Source organism: Pelophylax lessonae (genome assembly GCF_965119305.1).
Source record: "Pelophylax lessonae genome assembly, chromosome: 1".
Taxonomy (NCBI): Eukaryota; Metazoa; Chordata; class Amphibia; order Anura; family Ranidae; genus Pelophylax; species Pelophylax lessonae.
The window spans coordinates 281,160,146-281,176,563 of record NC_138768.1 but is presented as its reverse complement, the minus strand read 5'-3'; the positions used below and the strand labels follow the sequence as shown (position 1 = coordinate 281,176,563).

At 44.5% G+C, this 16,418-nt stretch overlaps 1 protein-coding gene across 1 annotated transcript in view; it reads right to left on the bottom strand.

Moving 5' to 3' along the window:
• Nucleotides 1-16,418, bottom strand: part of PRODH (proline dehydrogenase 1) — a 264,504-nt gene that overhangs the window by 147,920 nt on the left and 100,166 nt on the right. Inside the window, exon 4 of the mRNA XM_082253359.1 lies at nucleotides 11,964-12,113. Within this exon, the coding sequence (XP_082109485.1) occupies nucleotides 11,964-12,113 (150 nt within the window). The remainder of the gene's footprint in view (nucleotides 1-11,963; nucleotides 12,114-16,418) is intronic.

Here is a 16,418-nt window from a genome sequence, read left to right as displayed (position 1 = left end):
AGCAGCCAGCCCCAAGCGAAGTCCATCCGTAAGGACAAATAGTGAGTCTGACTTCCGAAACGACTCCTTAACTGCCAGGTACACCCTAATTGCACGAACCCCATCCAGGGAATGCAAGGCAACTTCCTTAGGATGCTTAGGCTTGGGACATAGGGAGGGCAACATAGTTACATAGTTTGTGAGGTTGAAAAAAAGACATCAGTCCATCCAGTTCAACTTATGATGTGTGTGTGTGTGTGTTTGCCGTTAACCATACATTGTATACCCCTGTATGTTGTGGTCTTTAAGGTGCCCATCTAATAGTTTTTTGAAACTATCAATGCTCCCTGCTGATACGACTGCTTGTGGAAGAGAATTCTACATCCCCACTGCTCTGACAGTAAAGAACCCCTTATGTATTTTTAGCTTAAACCGTTTTTCCTCAAGTTTTAGTGAGTGGCCACGTGTCTTATTTTATTCCCTTTCTCTAAAAAGTTTGTTCTTTATGCTAGGGTCGCCAGTACAGTATTTGTACATTGTTATCATATCCCCCCTCAATCATCTCTTCTCCAGAGAGAATAAGTTCAGTGCTTGTAGTCTTTCCTCATAGCTGAGATGTCCTCCATTCCCCTAATTATTTTTGTTGCCCTTCTCTGGACTCTCTCCAGTTCCAGCACATCCTTCCTGAGGACCGGTGCCCAGAACTGGACAGCATACTCCAGATGTGGCCGGACCAGAGTCTTGTAGAGAGGGAGAATAATCTCTTTATTTCTGGAGTGAATCCCCTTTTTTATACATCCCAGTATTCTGTTCGCTTTGCTTGCAGCGGCTTGGCATTGCATGCCACTGCCAAGCCTGTTGTCTACCAGTACCCCCAGGTCCTTTTCCATCCTAGACTCACCCAGAGGTTTCCCCCCCAGAGAGTAGCTTGCTTTCGCATTACTGATGCCTAGGTGCATTATTTTACATTTGTCAACATTAAACCTCATCTGCCATGCAGTTGCCCACCCCATTATTTTGTTCAGATCCTCTTGTAAGGTTTCCACATCCTGCATAGAAGATATTGGCATGCTTAGTTTAGTATCGTCCGCAAATACTGAGATTGTGCTGGATATCCCCTCCTCTAGATCATTTATGAATAAGTTAAACAGGATTGGCCCCAGGACAGAACCTTGGGGGACCCCCACTTTCCCCACCCGCCCAATCAGAGTACTCCCCATTTATCACCACCCTCTGAACTCTCCCCTGGAGCCAGTTCTCTATCCAGGTACTCACCTTATGGTCCATACCTACCTTCCTCAGTTTGAACAGTAAGCGTTTGTGGGGAACGGTGTCAAAGGCCTTTGCAAAGTCTAGATACACCACATCCACAGGCTTACCTTTATCTAGGTGGCAGCTCACTTCATCGTACAAGGTTAATAGATTGGTTTGGCAAGAACGATGTTTCATGAATCCATGCTGATTACTACTACTAATACCATTTTCATTACAAAAGTCTTGTATGTGGTCCCTTAACATCCCCTCCAAAATCTTGCAGACTACTGATGTTAGGCTGACCGACCTATAGTTACCCGGGATATATCTCGGCCCTTTTTTAAATATTGGTACCACGTTGGCTTTTTTCCAATCAGCTGGCACCATACCCGTCTGTAGACTATCCTTAAAGATCAAGAATAATGGTCTGGCAATCGCCTGGCTGAGCTCTTTAAGAACCCTCGGGTGCAAGCCATCCGGTCCCGGTGATTTATTTATGTTAAGTTTCTCTAGTTTAGTTCTAAGTCTATCCTCTGTTAGCCATGGCGGTACTTCCTGAGGTGTATTATTTAGATTAGCCTTACCATTTGGGTTAGTGTAGCCCCCCGATTCTTCTGTGAAGACTGAAGAGAAGAAATTATTTAACACTTCCGCCTTTTCTCTGTCCTCTGTGGCCATTTTCCCTTTGTCGTCTTTTATGGGGCCAATGTGTTCTGGCCTCGCTTTCTTACCGTTTATATACAAAGAATTTTTTGGGGTTCTTTTTACTCTCTTCCGCTATATGTCTCTTGTGTTCTATTTTAGCCGCCTTGATTTCGTCTTTACATTTCTTATTACACTCTTTGTAATGCTTGTATGCTGCCAATGACCCCTCAGTCTTGTATTTTTTTGAAGGCCTTTTCTTTAGTATTAATATGCATTTTTATGTTGGAGTTTAGCCACCCAGGGTTTAGGTTTTGCTCTTTTAAATTTGTTTCCCTTTGGAATGCACTGGCCCATCCCTTTGTTTAGTATGCTCTTGAAGCACTCCCATTTTTCCTCCGTGTTCTTTGTTGCCAGGGTTCTATCCCATTTGATATTTTCTAGCAGAGAGCGCAGTTTGGGGAAATTTGGCTCTTTTGAAATTCAGTGTCATTATAATACCCTTGTGTTTCCTATTACTATGATTAATACTGAAACTAATTGACCTATGGTCACTGTCTCCTAAGTTGCCCCGTATTTCTATATCCTTGATCAGGTCTCTTGTCAGGTCTGTATTGTTGGTAATCAGTAGGTCAAGTACTGCATTGTTTCTTGTCGGTGCGTTCACCATCTGACCCATAAAATTGTCCTGCAGAACATTTAGGAACTGCTGAGCCTTGGCTGAGTGCACGGTCCCTTCTGCCCAGTCTATATCTGGATAATTATAGTCCCCCATTATAATGACATTACCCCTCCTTGCTGCCAATCCTATCTGTAAAAGGAGGACCGCCTCCCCTTCCTCCCTCTGGTTGGGGGGCCTATAGCATACGCCCAATATTACCTTCCCCATAGTGCCTTCCCTTTTAAGTTCAACACATAGGGATTCTGCCTCGTCCATAGCTCCATTATTAATATCATCCCTCCTATTTACCTGTACACTGTTCTTAACGTACAGACATACCCCTCCCCCTTTTTTACCTTCTCTATCCCTGCGATAAAGGGAATACCCCTGAATGGTCGCCATCCAATCATGAGAGCTGTCGAACCAAGTCTCAGTTATCCCCACAAAATCTAAGTCCTCCTCAAACATCAGTAGCTCCAGCTCTCCCATCTTGTTGGCCAGGCTTCTGGCATTGGTATACAAACCTCATAATTTTGACCAGTTGCCTATATCCTCGTTTGATGTTGTTTTTAGGCTGCTCTTGTGATTTTTCCCCATACCCACCCTGTGTTTAGGAGCTCTGAACACCCTATCGCTAATGTCCCCATTTGTACCCTCTGAATCTTGCTTTCCACTGGTTAATTCTACATCTGTACCCTCCCCCCCATCACCTAGTTTAAAAGCCCCTCTAACTTTTTGGCCATCTTCTCACCCAGTACAGCTGCACCTTCCCAATTTAGGTGCAATCTGACCCTACCATAGAGCTGGTGGCCGACTGAGAAGTCGGCCCAGTTCTCCAGGAACCCAAAACCCTCCTTACTACACCAGCTCCTCAGCCACTTGTTAACATAATGTCTTCATTCAGATGAAAATCGAAGACGACCTTTGGAAGGAACAATGGACATGCCGAAGAGCCACCTTATCCCTGTGAACCACTAGGTAAGGTGAACGGACAAGACAGCGCCGCCAGCTCAGATACCCTACGCGCAGAAGTAATAGCCACCAAAAAGGCCACCTTCTGGGACAACGTAAGCAGTGGAATATCCAGAATATTTTCAAAGAGGTTTCTGGAGAACTGACACCAAATTGAGGTCCCACGGCGGCAATGGAGACCGCACCGGGGGAACCAAGTGCTTCACTCACTGGAGAAAGGTACGCACCAAGGAGTGTGTGGCCAACAGATGATGAAGGAAATTTGCCAAGGTCGAGACCTGGCCTTTAATGGTACTAAAAGCCAGACGCTGCTTGACCCCTCGCTGGAGAAAGGCCAAAATCTGAGTCACTGAAAAAGAGCGAGAGTGAACTCGCAGGGATTCACATCATGCAATGTATGTCTTCCAAGTATGATGGTAATTCTTTGCGTAAGTAGATTTTCTAGCTTTTAAAAGCGTAGCAATCACCGATTCAGATAACCCTCTATCCTTGAGCATCTGGCTTTCAACAGCCAAGCTGTCAAAGGCCAGCAACTGTAAAGCAGGATGGAAGATGGTCCTTGTGACAGCAGATCTTCCCTGAGAGGAAATCTCCAAGGAGAATCGGCAACCAGCCCTACCAGATCGGCGTACCAAGACCGGCAAGGCCAGTCTGGAGCCACTAGGATGACCGTAATCCCTTTCGCCTCCATCCAGCGCAGGAGCCTCGGCAGAAGCTTAATAGGAGGAAAGGCATTTACCAGACAATACTCACTCTAGGGAGCCACTAAGGCACCTGTGGAGTCGGCTAGAGGATCCCGAGACTGTGCCACAAACTGCTGTACTTTTCTGTTGAGGTGAGAGGCTAACAGATGCATCTCGAGAGTACCCCACCGGAGACACAACTGATGGAACACCTCCGGATGAAGAGACCATTCTCCTTGGTCTAATGCTTGTCGACTGAGATAGTCTACCTAACAATTTTCCACTCCTGGAATTTGCACAGCAGAGAGGGCTGGAACGAACCTTTCTGTCCACCTTAGAATGCCAGCTACTTCCAGAGCCGCCAGAACACTACTTGTGCCCCCTTGGTGATTGACATAGGCCGTAGCATTGTTTGATTGGATCCGTACTGGACACCCCTGGAGAGGACTTGTCCAATGATCCTGACAAAGTCTGATCGCTCTGAGCTCCAGAACATTGATCGGTTGCCTGGACTCTTCCAGAGTTTAGACCCCCTGAGCACACTCTGTGCCGAGGACGCCTCCCCACCTGGATAGGCTGGCATTCGTAGTAACAACCATCCAGTACAGGAGAATAAATTATTTTCCCAGAAGTGTTAGAGCATTAATCCACCAAACCAGGGACCCCCTTGTGTTCCAGCTCAACAAAATCAGATCGTCCAGAGACTGAGAATCCTTGCTCCACTTCACCAGAATCTCCTTTTGCAGAGATCTCGTATTGAACTGTGCAAAAACGGGACTGCCTTAAAAAGGTAGACACCATCAGGCCCAGCACCCGCATGCAAGCCCACAGAGATGACCGTCTGCTGGACAGCAGAACCGAATTGTCTCCTGCAACTTGCAAAGTTTTTCCAGAGGAAGGAACACTCTGGCCAAGTCCAGAGTCAGACCCAGATAGTCCAGGCTCGTGGATGGGACCAGAGCAGACTTCTGAAGATTCAGAGTCTAACCAAATTCCCTCAGCGTTTGCAGAGTAATCTCCAAGCTGGCCAACAGAGCAGTCAAAGACTCTGTTCCCAAAGCAGATCGCCCAGTTACCCCAGTATCGCGACCCCCCAGTGGCGCAGTAATGCCAGAACCGGGCCCAATACTTTTGTGAAGACACGAAGAGCGGAAGCAAGACCAAAAGGGTAACGCCACAAATTGATAATGCTCCTCGCCCATGGCAAAGCGGAGGAAGCGCTGATGAGCCACACATATGGGGATGTAAAGGTAGGCATCCTTGATGACGATGGAGGCGAGAAAATCCCCCTGATGTAGGAACGCCACCACCGTGCGAATATATTCCATTCGGAAATTCTGTGTCAGCACAAAGAAGTTTAGCTCCTTGAGGTCCAGAATTGGATGCACCTTGCCACCCTTCCTGGAAACCGTAAACAGGTTTTAGTAGAAACCTTGAAATGTTCCTACGTCAGAACAATCACCCCTTGAAGTAACAAATCATGCACTGCCCCATAGAAATACTTTGAACGATTTGGAAATAAGTGCAGGTTGGAAGGGAAGAACCTTTCTGGGGATATGATCAAAGTCGATATTGTAGCTCGATATCGGTAAGGGCACCGCTTCATGCGGAGGACTTTTTATCTGCAGGTCTGGCAGAAACGGCTCTCGGTTTGCCCCTACCAAGACTTCTTGGAAGCTCCAGTGAAGGCCCTGAAGGGTTTAGATCCCTTGTCTTGAGACCCTGAGGGACAAAAAGGCCTTTTGTGAGCCGCAAAGGGAAGATCTCCATCTGCGACGGGACTCCTTACCCTTGGAAGCCTGAGGAAGAAGAGTACTCTTTCCCCCCATGAGGCCTTTGATGAGGTCATCCAAGGAAGCTCCAAATAGGCAATACCCTATGAATGGAAGATCAGACAAAGCCTTCTTAGAAGCCTGGTCCACAGACCAGCATTTCAGCCAGATAATGCGCCGCAGGACCACTGCTGAGACAGTCTAGAAATCAGGGATCCAAAGAGGTGTCACAGATGAACTGCAGCCCTTGGACCAACTGATCCGCCAGCTCCACAAAATCAGGAGGGAGCCGTTTCTCTTCCAGATTCTGGCATACAATTTTGGTCCATTCAGTCATAGTTTGTGACACTAGGGTGATGGTAAACACTGGTCTAAGTGCCGACCCAGCCACAGTGAACATATGGCAGGACAAGGTCTCCGAGCCATTAGCTGGGTCTGAGAAGACCGGGACTCTTCAAATCGGTATTACAGTGGCTTTATTCAACCTGGAAAGCAGGGAGTCCTCTACAGGAGGTACCGTCCATTTTTTAAGGAGGGACTCCTCATAAGGATACCGCTTTGCAAAACGCTTAGGGATTGCAAAAGGTACATTTTGGGGACCCCCACTGTTTTAAGACAATATCGTTAAAGGAGGTGGGAAAAGAGAACACCCTCGCCACTTTGGAGGACCTGTGGGTGCCAAAGGTGACCCGCGCCTTTTCATGTGTGGCTAGAGGACCAGAGGAATCATCCTTACTATCCAAGCACGCAGGGTGCGTGGACGCAGACCCCAAAGGATAACTTGCATCCTCGGCGGCTGAATCAGACTCTGGATCTGAGGAGACCGAAGAAGCAAGTGAAGGCGGGGGGGGGTGCTTTTTGCTAGCCCGTTTTCCCAGGACCAAATCTACTTTGGATACCAAGGACTCCAGAACCGCCGTCAGCGCAGATAGTTGTTGGGCCCTGGAGGGCCCCGCAGCCTCCGAGAGGGGGGTCAGGTGGTGAAACTGGTCCATGAATGAAGAGGGGAAGCCACTGCAAAAAGGGACACCCCACCGCACTGTGGCACTAAAAGGCCTAGCAGAGAGCACTACCGCTGCAAATGCAGGAAGAGGGAGGGAAAGCCCCACAAAAGGCACTCACTTTACTGGTCAGGTATTCACAGCCCGATCAGCACACCATGCGCGATCAGGAAGAGTAACATCACTGTATTAGCACTAGAAGCCGACCGCTGAATCACCGCCCATCTGACTCCAAAAATATGGCCGCTATTTGCAATGAGAAACCATAGTAAAATGGCCACCTAGGCTACACAAACATGGCTGCTGATCTGTAGCACATAAGGCAACAAGAAAATGGTGGCACAACACGGCTCCCGGGGACCAGCAGAGCACAAAAAACTACCCCAGCAGGAAGGGGGGCCCTGGCAGGCACCCCCACCCTGCCCATCCGCCTCCCGAGGAACGATCGTTCAGTCGCCGGCGGCGTTCTCCCCCTCCCCAGTGCAGCACCCCATGTAACCTAAAAAGGTATGTCCCCCCCCGGGCAGATGGGGGGCACAAGCCACAATAGACCACCAAGCCGGGAGGGGGGGGGACTGGGAGGGAGGGGAGCCCGGGGGTCCGATCACCCCAGGGAGGGGACCACATCCACCCCAAAACTCACCAGGGGTAGAGGGGAGACAGCTACTTACCACACCAGGAACAGTGAGGGCACCGCTCCAGACAGGACACGGCTCCGTCATAATGTGGGTGCTGTCAGCCAGGAGGAAACGCTGCGACTCAGGCCGAAGCCAGTTCATATGCGCCCTCACGAGACATTTAACTTGCAGTCCAGCCCCTTGTCCAGTGGGGCTTTGTCGCGGCCGACCTAGTGCAGAGCTGCGGCCTGCACGCGCTCACTGGCCGGACCTTAAGGATCTAGATTATCCAGTGTGTCGCCCAGTCCGGCACTTGACTGTAAATTCTCACACAAACAAAATAATAAAAAGGAGGAAAATATTTTATTTAAAAAGAAAAAATTGCCAGGACCATAGATCCCAGAAAGGAACTAGGTCCTTACTCCTTACTAGGCAGAAAAAAAAAAAAAAAAAAAAAAACTAATACCTATTGCAGGAAGTGGGAGTATACCCCCAGGGGCTGCTCCATAGGTGTGCTCAAGCTTTTTTCTCTGCCTAGTGTCCTACTCCTGTAGGGGCAGTATAACCCTACGGTCACAAAGATGAAGAGCTGTGTCGGGCAATGAATTAAAGAGAAAAAAAGGTTGTGCCTTTAGGTATACTTTAACTTTTGAAAAAACACTGCCCGATGAATGCCTCCAAGCAGGTCACATAAACAAAGAAAATTTGATTGCACGATCTCTGCTTAAGTTGAGTATCTGCAAACCAATAGTCTGGTTCTCTCTTTTAGTAGTGATAATATAATTGAATGCCCTGACTTATTTATGTGAACAGCCAAGAAGAAACCTGGAGTAGAAATGTATTCTTACGCATTACGCTTTATTTATTCATCCCAGCGCGGTTGTCTGGAGATCAGACTTCATGGATGTGCTGCAGTACACTCGTTTCAGGTCAATGACAGCCGGGCAACTAGGCAGCCTACACATATAGAATTTTTGCAGCAAAAAGAAAACTTAGTTTCTCTAAAAGGCAAAAACAAGAATGGAGAAATAAATAATTTAGAATATAAAAAGTGTTTAAGTGCCTATCTACAGCAGGTCACAAAGTTTTAACTTTTCCTCACTAGGAAAAAGTAAATTGGCTGCAAGGTTTTATATATATATATATATATATATATATATATATATATATATTTTTTTTTTACCTTAATGTCTTCAGCAGCACACAAGGAGTTAAAAAAGCATGCATTAATTGCTCAAAGAATAAACAGAAACACAATGCATCTAAACTCCTTGCAGAGAGGTTATTTAGCTCCACACTGCGGACGTTAATTTCAGCTGCAAAACGTAAGGCAGAACAAATAAATAGCAGCTGGAATTCCAGATCAAGCAAGTATGTCCATTCAGCCACACAATGTACCGCATTACAGTGGAACTTCACATTTAAATACATTAGAGGAACCATTCTCTATAAAAAAAAACGGTTTTGAAGGACGACAAACCAGAACTTATTTTGTAAAACGGTAAATAAAATAATGAATGCTGAATCTTTCTAGGTTACATAAAAATGATGCATCTCTGAATTTCAACAGTATGGTTAAGAGCTGTGCATGTTTTCCCAATGCAGATTTAGATACTGGCGCAGATTGGGAATGTCATGTGAATTAAAGAGTGGTGGTGAAAAATGTCCACCTGATTCAAACAGTGTTCATTCGAATTTGCATATATCAACTTCAGTATGTGCCTAAAAACTGTACAAACCTGCAAAATTAACATATCATACTTAGCGTATACTGATTCTGTTAGATTGGCAAAGGGTGCAGAGTGGGAAATGTATATATTTTAGAGCAAGAGCAACCCTTTAAGGTTTGAGTCAGAAGATTTTGCACTTTTTTTTTTTTACGCTATTAAATATAACAAAGTGTCAAAACTTTTTCAAGACCCCTTGCATATGTTAGAAAATGATTTTATAATGAGAAAATTGAATCATGCAAAATCGGCATGCCTTGGTGCAGGACATGGGCAGAAGGTGTTCAGGACCAAAAACAAATGATATTTTAGACTTGCCCCCATGTCCTCCCTTCAAAATTTTTCTTTTCTTAGCACCTATCACACTAAGGCTCCATGCACATGTGTTTAATCTTAAAGTTTTCTCGCATCTGGTAAGCCACAGGTGCCATGTACAACTTCCTAAAAAAATGAATTGCTGTACATGACCACATTTGTGTAAGCGTTAAATCAGAGCTTGACAAATTTGCTTGGAATCTAGGAGCCAGCTAAAAAAGTTAGGAGCCAGCTTTTTTTTTTCTTTTTTACAACAAAGCTTTATTTTCAATGACAAAAGTTACCTATCCTGAATTTACACATAAAGACGACTAGAACCAAACATCATAGGCATTTACCTTGTGTAGATAATGAAAATATTCTGATGTGACACACCAGGTGTTTAATGCAATGTCATTTTTTTTTTCACTTGGCTTTTTGTGGCCATGAATATGCCTTGTACTTTTGCGTGTGATGGGCAGCGGCTCACTAGGGAAGGACAGTGCCGCAAGGTGGGGGCGCAGCAAGGTGGGGGTGATAGGAGATCCAATGACAAAGAGTAACATATGCAACCGTAGTCCCCTTTAACACAGTCACCTCCGCTCAGCAGGTCATTCTGCTGATCCCTGCTGAGCAGGCGGATCCTGTCCACTCTATGCAGACACAGCCCATTCTCCGCTATGGGGCAATTGGATGGAAACGGACCGTCTGACTGTTTCCATCCGATGCCATCCAATCCGATTCACAAGACGGATGGAAAATAGAACCACCATCCGTCTGTTTTTAGTGAACAGGATCGGATGGAGGCGGGTTGCCACTCCATAGAGGAGACTGAAGGGTCTGATCAGGTCCACCTGAAAAACTGACAGGCGGATCTGATCAGACAGCCTGTGTGAATGGGGACTTCAGCTGTGTGACTGTGGCATGGCAGGGCAGGGAGATGATGAAAAAAAAATGAATTTAATTTTTTTTTAAATAATGTAAAAAAAAAAAAAAAAAAAAAAAAAAACACTCCCTTTTCACTTGCCTTTTAAGCAAAGGGCGCCAGATGAAGCCTGCAGAAACTTCCATCTCTTCTCCTCTTGGAAAGGAGATGGGCGGGCATTGAGAACAGGCAGGGGAAACAATCTTGTTAGTGACTGCTTGTCATACTCCCGGCCACCACAAGAGGGCGCCAGTTCCCCATTGGAATCGCCTCACTCAAGAAGGCCAAAAAGCCGCGACCTCAATTATCGGACGACGCAGTAGTCTGCGCACTCGCGGGGGGTGGGGGGGGGGGATTTGCGCAAAGTTACAGAACACCTCCTGCACTGCACCCCAGGCGCCAGGCCGCTAATTCTAGTCGCCAATGCGACCTGGCGCCCGGGGTTTGTCGAGCCCTGCGCTAAATGCTCCTATATCAGCGTTCACCTGTCTTTGCATGCCATGTATGGCATTATTTCCCCAAATGCATAAGGGTAAATAGGTCATCTTATACTCAAGGATTTTTAAGCTATGAAATGTCTGTGTGAATGAGGCCAAACACTAAACTACCCCCTCCACTTAACGTTAAAGAGGAACTGAACTCTGGAAGGTAGAGCAACAAAAAAGGTAAGCAAAGAACTAAATCACAAGTGTTGCCTGTTCTTTTCCCCATTACAAATATACCATTCTTGTTCTGTCTGTCCATCTTAGTAAAAACAGATGATATTTGCTTCCTTAGGTCAGAGAGCCTAGCATGGAACAACTTGATGTATCATTCCAAATCTGTAAAATCCCATGACAAGTCGCTCCAACGTGAACAAGGGCTAAAAAGCTAAGCTAATTCCAAACACTTAACGTTATCCATAAAATTCCTCCCCAACACAGATAATTGACCTAATTTTAACACCTACCTTCTCTCCCACCCAGTCTTAACCCTTACCCTATCCCCTAACAATAACCTCATCACTTCGCCTAACTCCCAAATCTGACCTAAACTAGCTGCTAAACCCAATGCCGTATGCCAAAACCTAATACAAGACTGAGAACGAACAATGCAAAAAATGCTTGCTCGAATTTACAGGCAGAGGCACAAGCAGTTGGTATTCAATGCACACATTGAATGGATTAATATTTATTTGCAGAAAACTTTCTTGGCTCCAGCACAGAGTGTGTACTTGTATACTGTACATGCCCCAAGTTTGGGGGGAAGGGGGGGGGAACCACAGGGAATGCTTACCCAGGATTTTCTTCCAAGAATGTCTTGATACCCTGCATTACGAATTTGTGCATTTTTTCTACTGACACATTCAATTTAAATTACGAAGGTGAAGCTACACAACTGTCCATAAAATTTACACCAAAAAAAGGAGGGTTTTTAAACTGGGCTTCAACACTCACCTGATGCTTCAATACAATTTAAAAAGGTCTCCATGTGATAGTCACATTTTGCTTCGTCAGCATAAAAATATGTTCTGGCACTAATGACACCTCCACGTCTGTCACCAAAGCCAGGCTGTACTTGGTATTTCTTCTCTCGCTGCACGGCACCTGGAAATAAACACCAATACATTAGTATACAAGAGTCACAGATGCTTGGTAATAAAAGCTACTGCATGTTACATGGCAGTGCAACTCACAGGACCAATCAGAATGCAAGTGTCTGTGTATATGAGGAGATGACACATCTAAATATTTACTATGGGTAAACTTCAGATTCTTCTATTATCAACAAATAATAAAACATTCTATATTCTTCATAAGCCTTCCAGTTGAACTGGAAGGAACCAGTAGATCTTGCCATCTGCCGCCTGCTAGCAAAGAGTTCTGGACCTTGCGCTGCCTCATTGGTAGAGGCAGGAGAAGTGGCCATATTTTCTGTAGTGTTACAACAGAGCTATGTAATTGTAAAACCTTTATAAGTTAGTACAAAATGCAATGTATGCATCAACCCACAGCAAACAACCATAGGAAAGCAGTCATCCACCTAACTGGTATAGAGTTATAAATACTTTAGCCCACATTAAATCTTTATTGTACCGACAGCTAGTTTGTTTGTTTTTTTTCAGATATTGTAACTGAAAATCATGCAAAGGAACTTATCTTATTGCAGACTTCCAACTTTGTGGAACTTACTACTAACTGTCTAGTCCAAGAGGCAACATCTCTATGCACATTTAAATGACAAAACCAGGTCCAACCCATGTGTTTGCCCTTAAATAACTCTTTAAAAAGAACCTGTCAAAAAAAGGTAAAATCAGTTGATTTATCTTTCCAGCTCTAGGGCCTACTACTGCCCGACTCCTAACAGCCATATTAAGGCCCGTACACACTTACCGATTGTCGGCCGTACATATTCGGCCAACGTCCGATTGGCCGATTGTCGGCTTGTTAGTATGATGCTTCCGACAACCGACTTTTCGGCCAAACAAAATCTGGTGTGCAGGCTATAAAATTTTTGTTGGCCAACAAAGAACGGCCGATTGTTCGTCAGTCAGTACAGATTTCGGCCGACAAAAGCCAGATGAGCAAGACTGGGCATGCTCAGAGAAGAAAAAACACACGGAAAGTTAACCATCACATGACATCACTTCTGAAGTTGGTTGTTGTTGGCCGACAAAATTTGTGTGCAGTCTTGAGCACTTTTCAACCAACACGACAGCACTGGACAAAAGACGGCCGATCGTTCGGCCGACAATCGGTGCGTGTGTACGGGGCTTTAGTTTTGAGCAGTTTCCGGCATGGTGATGACAATAATCATCAACAAATCCCTTTTAATTGTGATCATCTTCATAAGCCCTGATTTACACTGCACACAAACGAAGCCTGTTATAGGAAATATAAAGAAATGTCCATGTTCATTAAACATACCTTCTAAGACCAGGTAGCCACCAGTATATAAGAACAGATGTGACTTACAGGAATGCAGAATAACCCATAAAAAAAAAACATGATATATACAAGGTTATTGGCACCAGCCATATTATAGGGATGTCAAAAGGAGCAACATAGGTTATTTTATTACAGTTCCCACAGATGTGATTAAGAGAAACACATTCCTTCATGCCCTTGCAAAAAGTACTCCACAGTATCCCTTGATGCACGGCTGAGACAAGTCAGAAATGGGTGATTTATGAAAGCAGGGCTTAAGGCTTCCCTAGGAATAGCGGTTAGCCAACCTGACTTTTTGCAACAATACCTTCATCAAACCTTGCACCACAGCCAGTGATATAATAAACTGCCAGTCTCTCTGGCACATACAAAAGTGCAGGCTTCATTTTTCTATTCCATTATCCAAGTTACTTGAGCAATGGAACATATCAGAGGAGGCAAAAATTGCCATGCATTGCTTGAAAGATTTATTACCAGGGAGTATCAGAAAATACATGTTTTTGTTTAAATAGATTATGAAACTCCTAAGGGGCACAGAAGAGATGCAGGACTTTCCAATAAATGCTTACAATTCTGAGAAGCAAAGTCGATCAATAACTATCTAATTTTCCTACCATGGCAGAAACACAAGATATAATAAATGAATTTTAAAGCGCCAATGTTATATGTGTCTGTTTGAATCAACATTACAGCAAGCGGTTATTAAAAGACAATTATAAACACTTTTTGTTTTGTGCAGAGACTGGTTATAAAATAAGCAGAAGATTAAAGTTTCAAGTGGTTGTATCCACTGAACCACAATTAAAGAAGTTACAGCTTATATGAGCTCCCCTAAGGCTTGAAGTAAACAGACATTAGCACAATGTGTGATTTTGCTCACACTAGCTCTTAAAGAACAATATTTAATTAGGGAGCATTGGGAATATAGCAGCCTTTTTTCTTCCAATAAATACATGTCTGTAGTGCAGCTCTTAGCAATACGGAAAATGTACCATGGATCAATGTCCAGTTCTGGGGTCTGATGAGTAATGCCTCGTACACACGCACCGATTGTTGGCCGACCGATCGGCCGTCTTTTGTCCAGTGCTGTCGTGTTGGTTGAAATGTGCTCTAGACTGCACACGAATTTTGTCGGCCAACAACAACCAACTGCAGAAGTGATGTCATGTTCTGGTTTACTTTCCGTGTGTTTTTTCTTCTCTGAGCATGCCCAGTTTTGCTCATCAGATTTTTGTCTGCCAAAATCTGTACTGACTGACGAACAATCGGCCGTTCTGTTGACGGCCAACAAAAATTTTATAGCATGCACACCAGATTTTGTTCGGCAGAAAAGTCGCAGTCGGTTGTCGGAAGCATCATACTAACAAGCCAACAATCGGGCGATCGGTGCGTGTGTACGAGGCTTTAGTCACAAGCTACAGAGCTCCATCCTGACCGAACATGTCCTCCAGCCGGCAATCATATCACCCACAGCATTCCTCCATGATGGACAAGTACAGAACATCACAAAACTGCACTCCGCCGAGTGCTTTCCATCTCACAACTGCTGCCACCTAAGACAGCAGTTATCAATGATTCCACAGATGAATCATCACAGAAGGCTGCGATGGTGCGCCAACATTATCAGGGCTTACTATAAACTACAAAAAACAGACGACATAAATAGTTGTACACATAAAACAAACTTACTGACCATATCATCAGAAGCATTCCAACAAAAAAAACTGATCGCAGTATGGAAGGTCATAGACAAATCACACAGATCTCAGACACAGAAAACAAAGTGAGATCAAAGGAGGACACAGACATTCCAAATAGATAAAAGTGCCTCTAAAACCCAATTACAAGCAATAGGTCTTGACCCACCAACCTATGAGTAGTGGGGCTAATTAAAACTATCCACCCCAACCAATCCATAGATGTGAGACCTGTATTCGTTTCCTTTGTTAGACTTTTTTTCTTCTATTTTCATCTGGTGTTCCAGCCAGCTAGTCTGTTTTTGAAAAGCACAAGCTCTCCGAATGTATCAGTTTACAAGGTTTTGACAAACCACTTAACACTGGCAGGGGTGAATAAAATGATCAGCTTTCATTTATTAATTTATGCAAAACCTTCATCTCAGAACAAAAAAAAAACTGTTTGCTATAACTGATTATGGAGTTCAACTTTAATCTGTTTAGTGTGTCTAAACCTGCTAATATATTTAACACTACCCCCCCCCCCCAGAAGTATGCTACTGGTCAGATCACAAGGTAGAAATAGAGGGGGGGGGGAGCCAAAGAAAAGAAAACTGATGCAGCCACCACATTGAATATTTGGTAAGCTGCAATATAACACATTTTTGGTTTTGGGTTTAATACGACTTTAACCATTCTACAAGCCCATCTACCCTGTATAAAGTGGAAAACCCATCCTCTGGATCGCTTACAACATAACTTCAAACCTCCAGTGAGATATTTGGACTTTATATTCAAAAGTGGTGCCGCGCTCCCAAATGCTAATGTGCTAGTATCCCTTTAAATCTGTTTGCATAGCAATTTTCAGAAACAGCATATCATATCAAACCATATATAAAATGAACAAAACAAACAATGCATCAGTCCATAAAGTGTCTAATCTTTCATAAAAAACAGGCTTCTGTTCACATATCCAAACAACTGCTTCCTTAGTGTTCACTCAGGGCCGGCCCTTCCACTCTGAGAAGGGCGGCAAATTGATGCCCAAGATTCTTTTTTCGAGCAGTTTTGTGTGTCATCAGCTTGCGGGGCATCACGGGCGGCATTTCCCCATCTCATACTGCCGCCCATAGCGCAAACTAATAAGTATGAGGAGGCGGAGGGTGTGCGCAATGACGTCAATCCTTCAGACAAACTAAATAATACTGGAGTTAGTAGTTTGGAATTGAATATAATGGTATGTCATAATTGGGCATGTAGACAAGGTGATGTTGCATATAAATCTGAC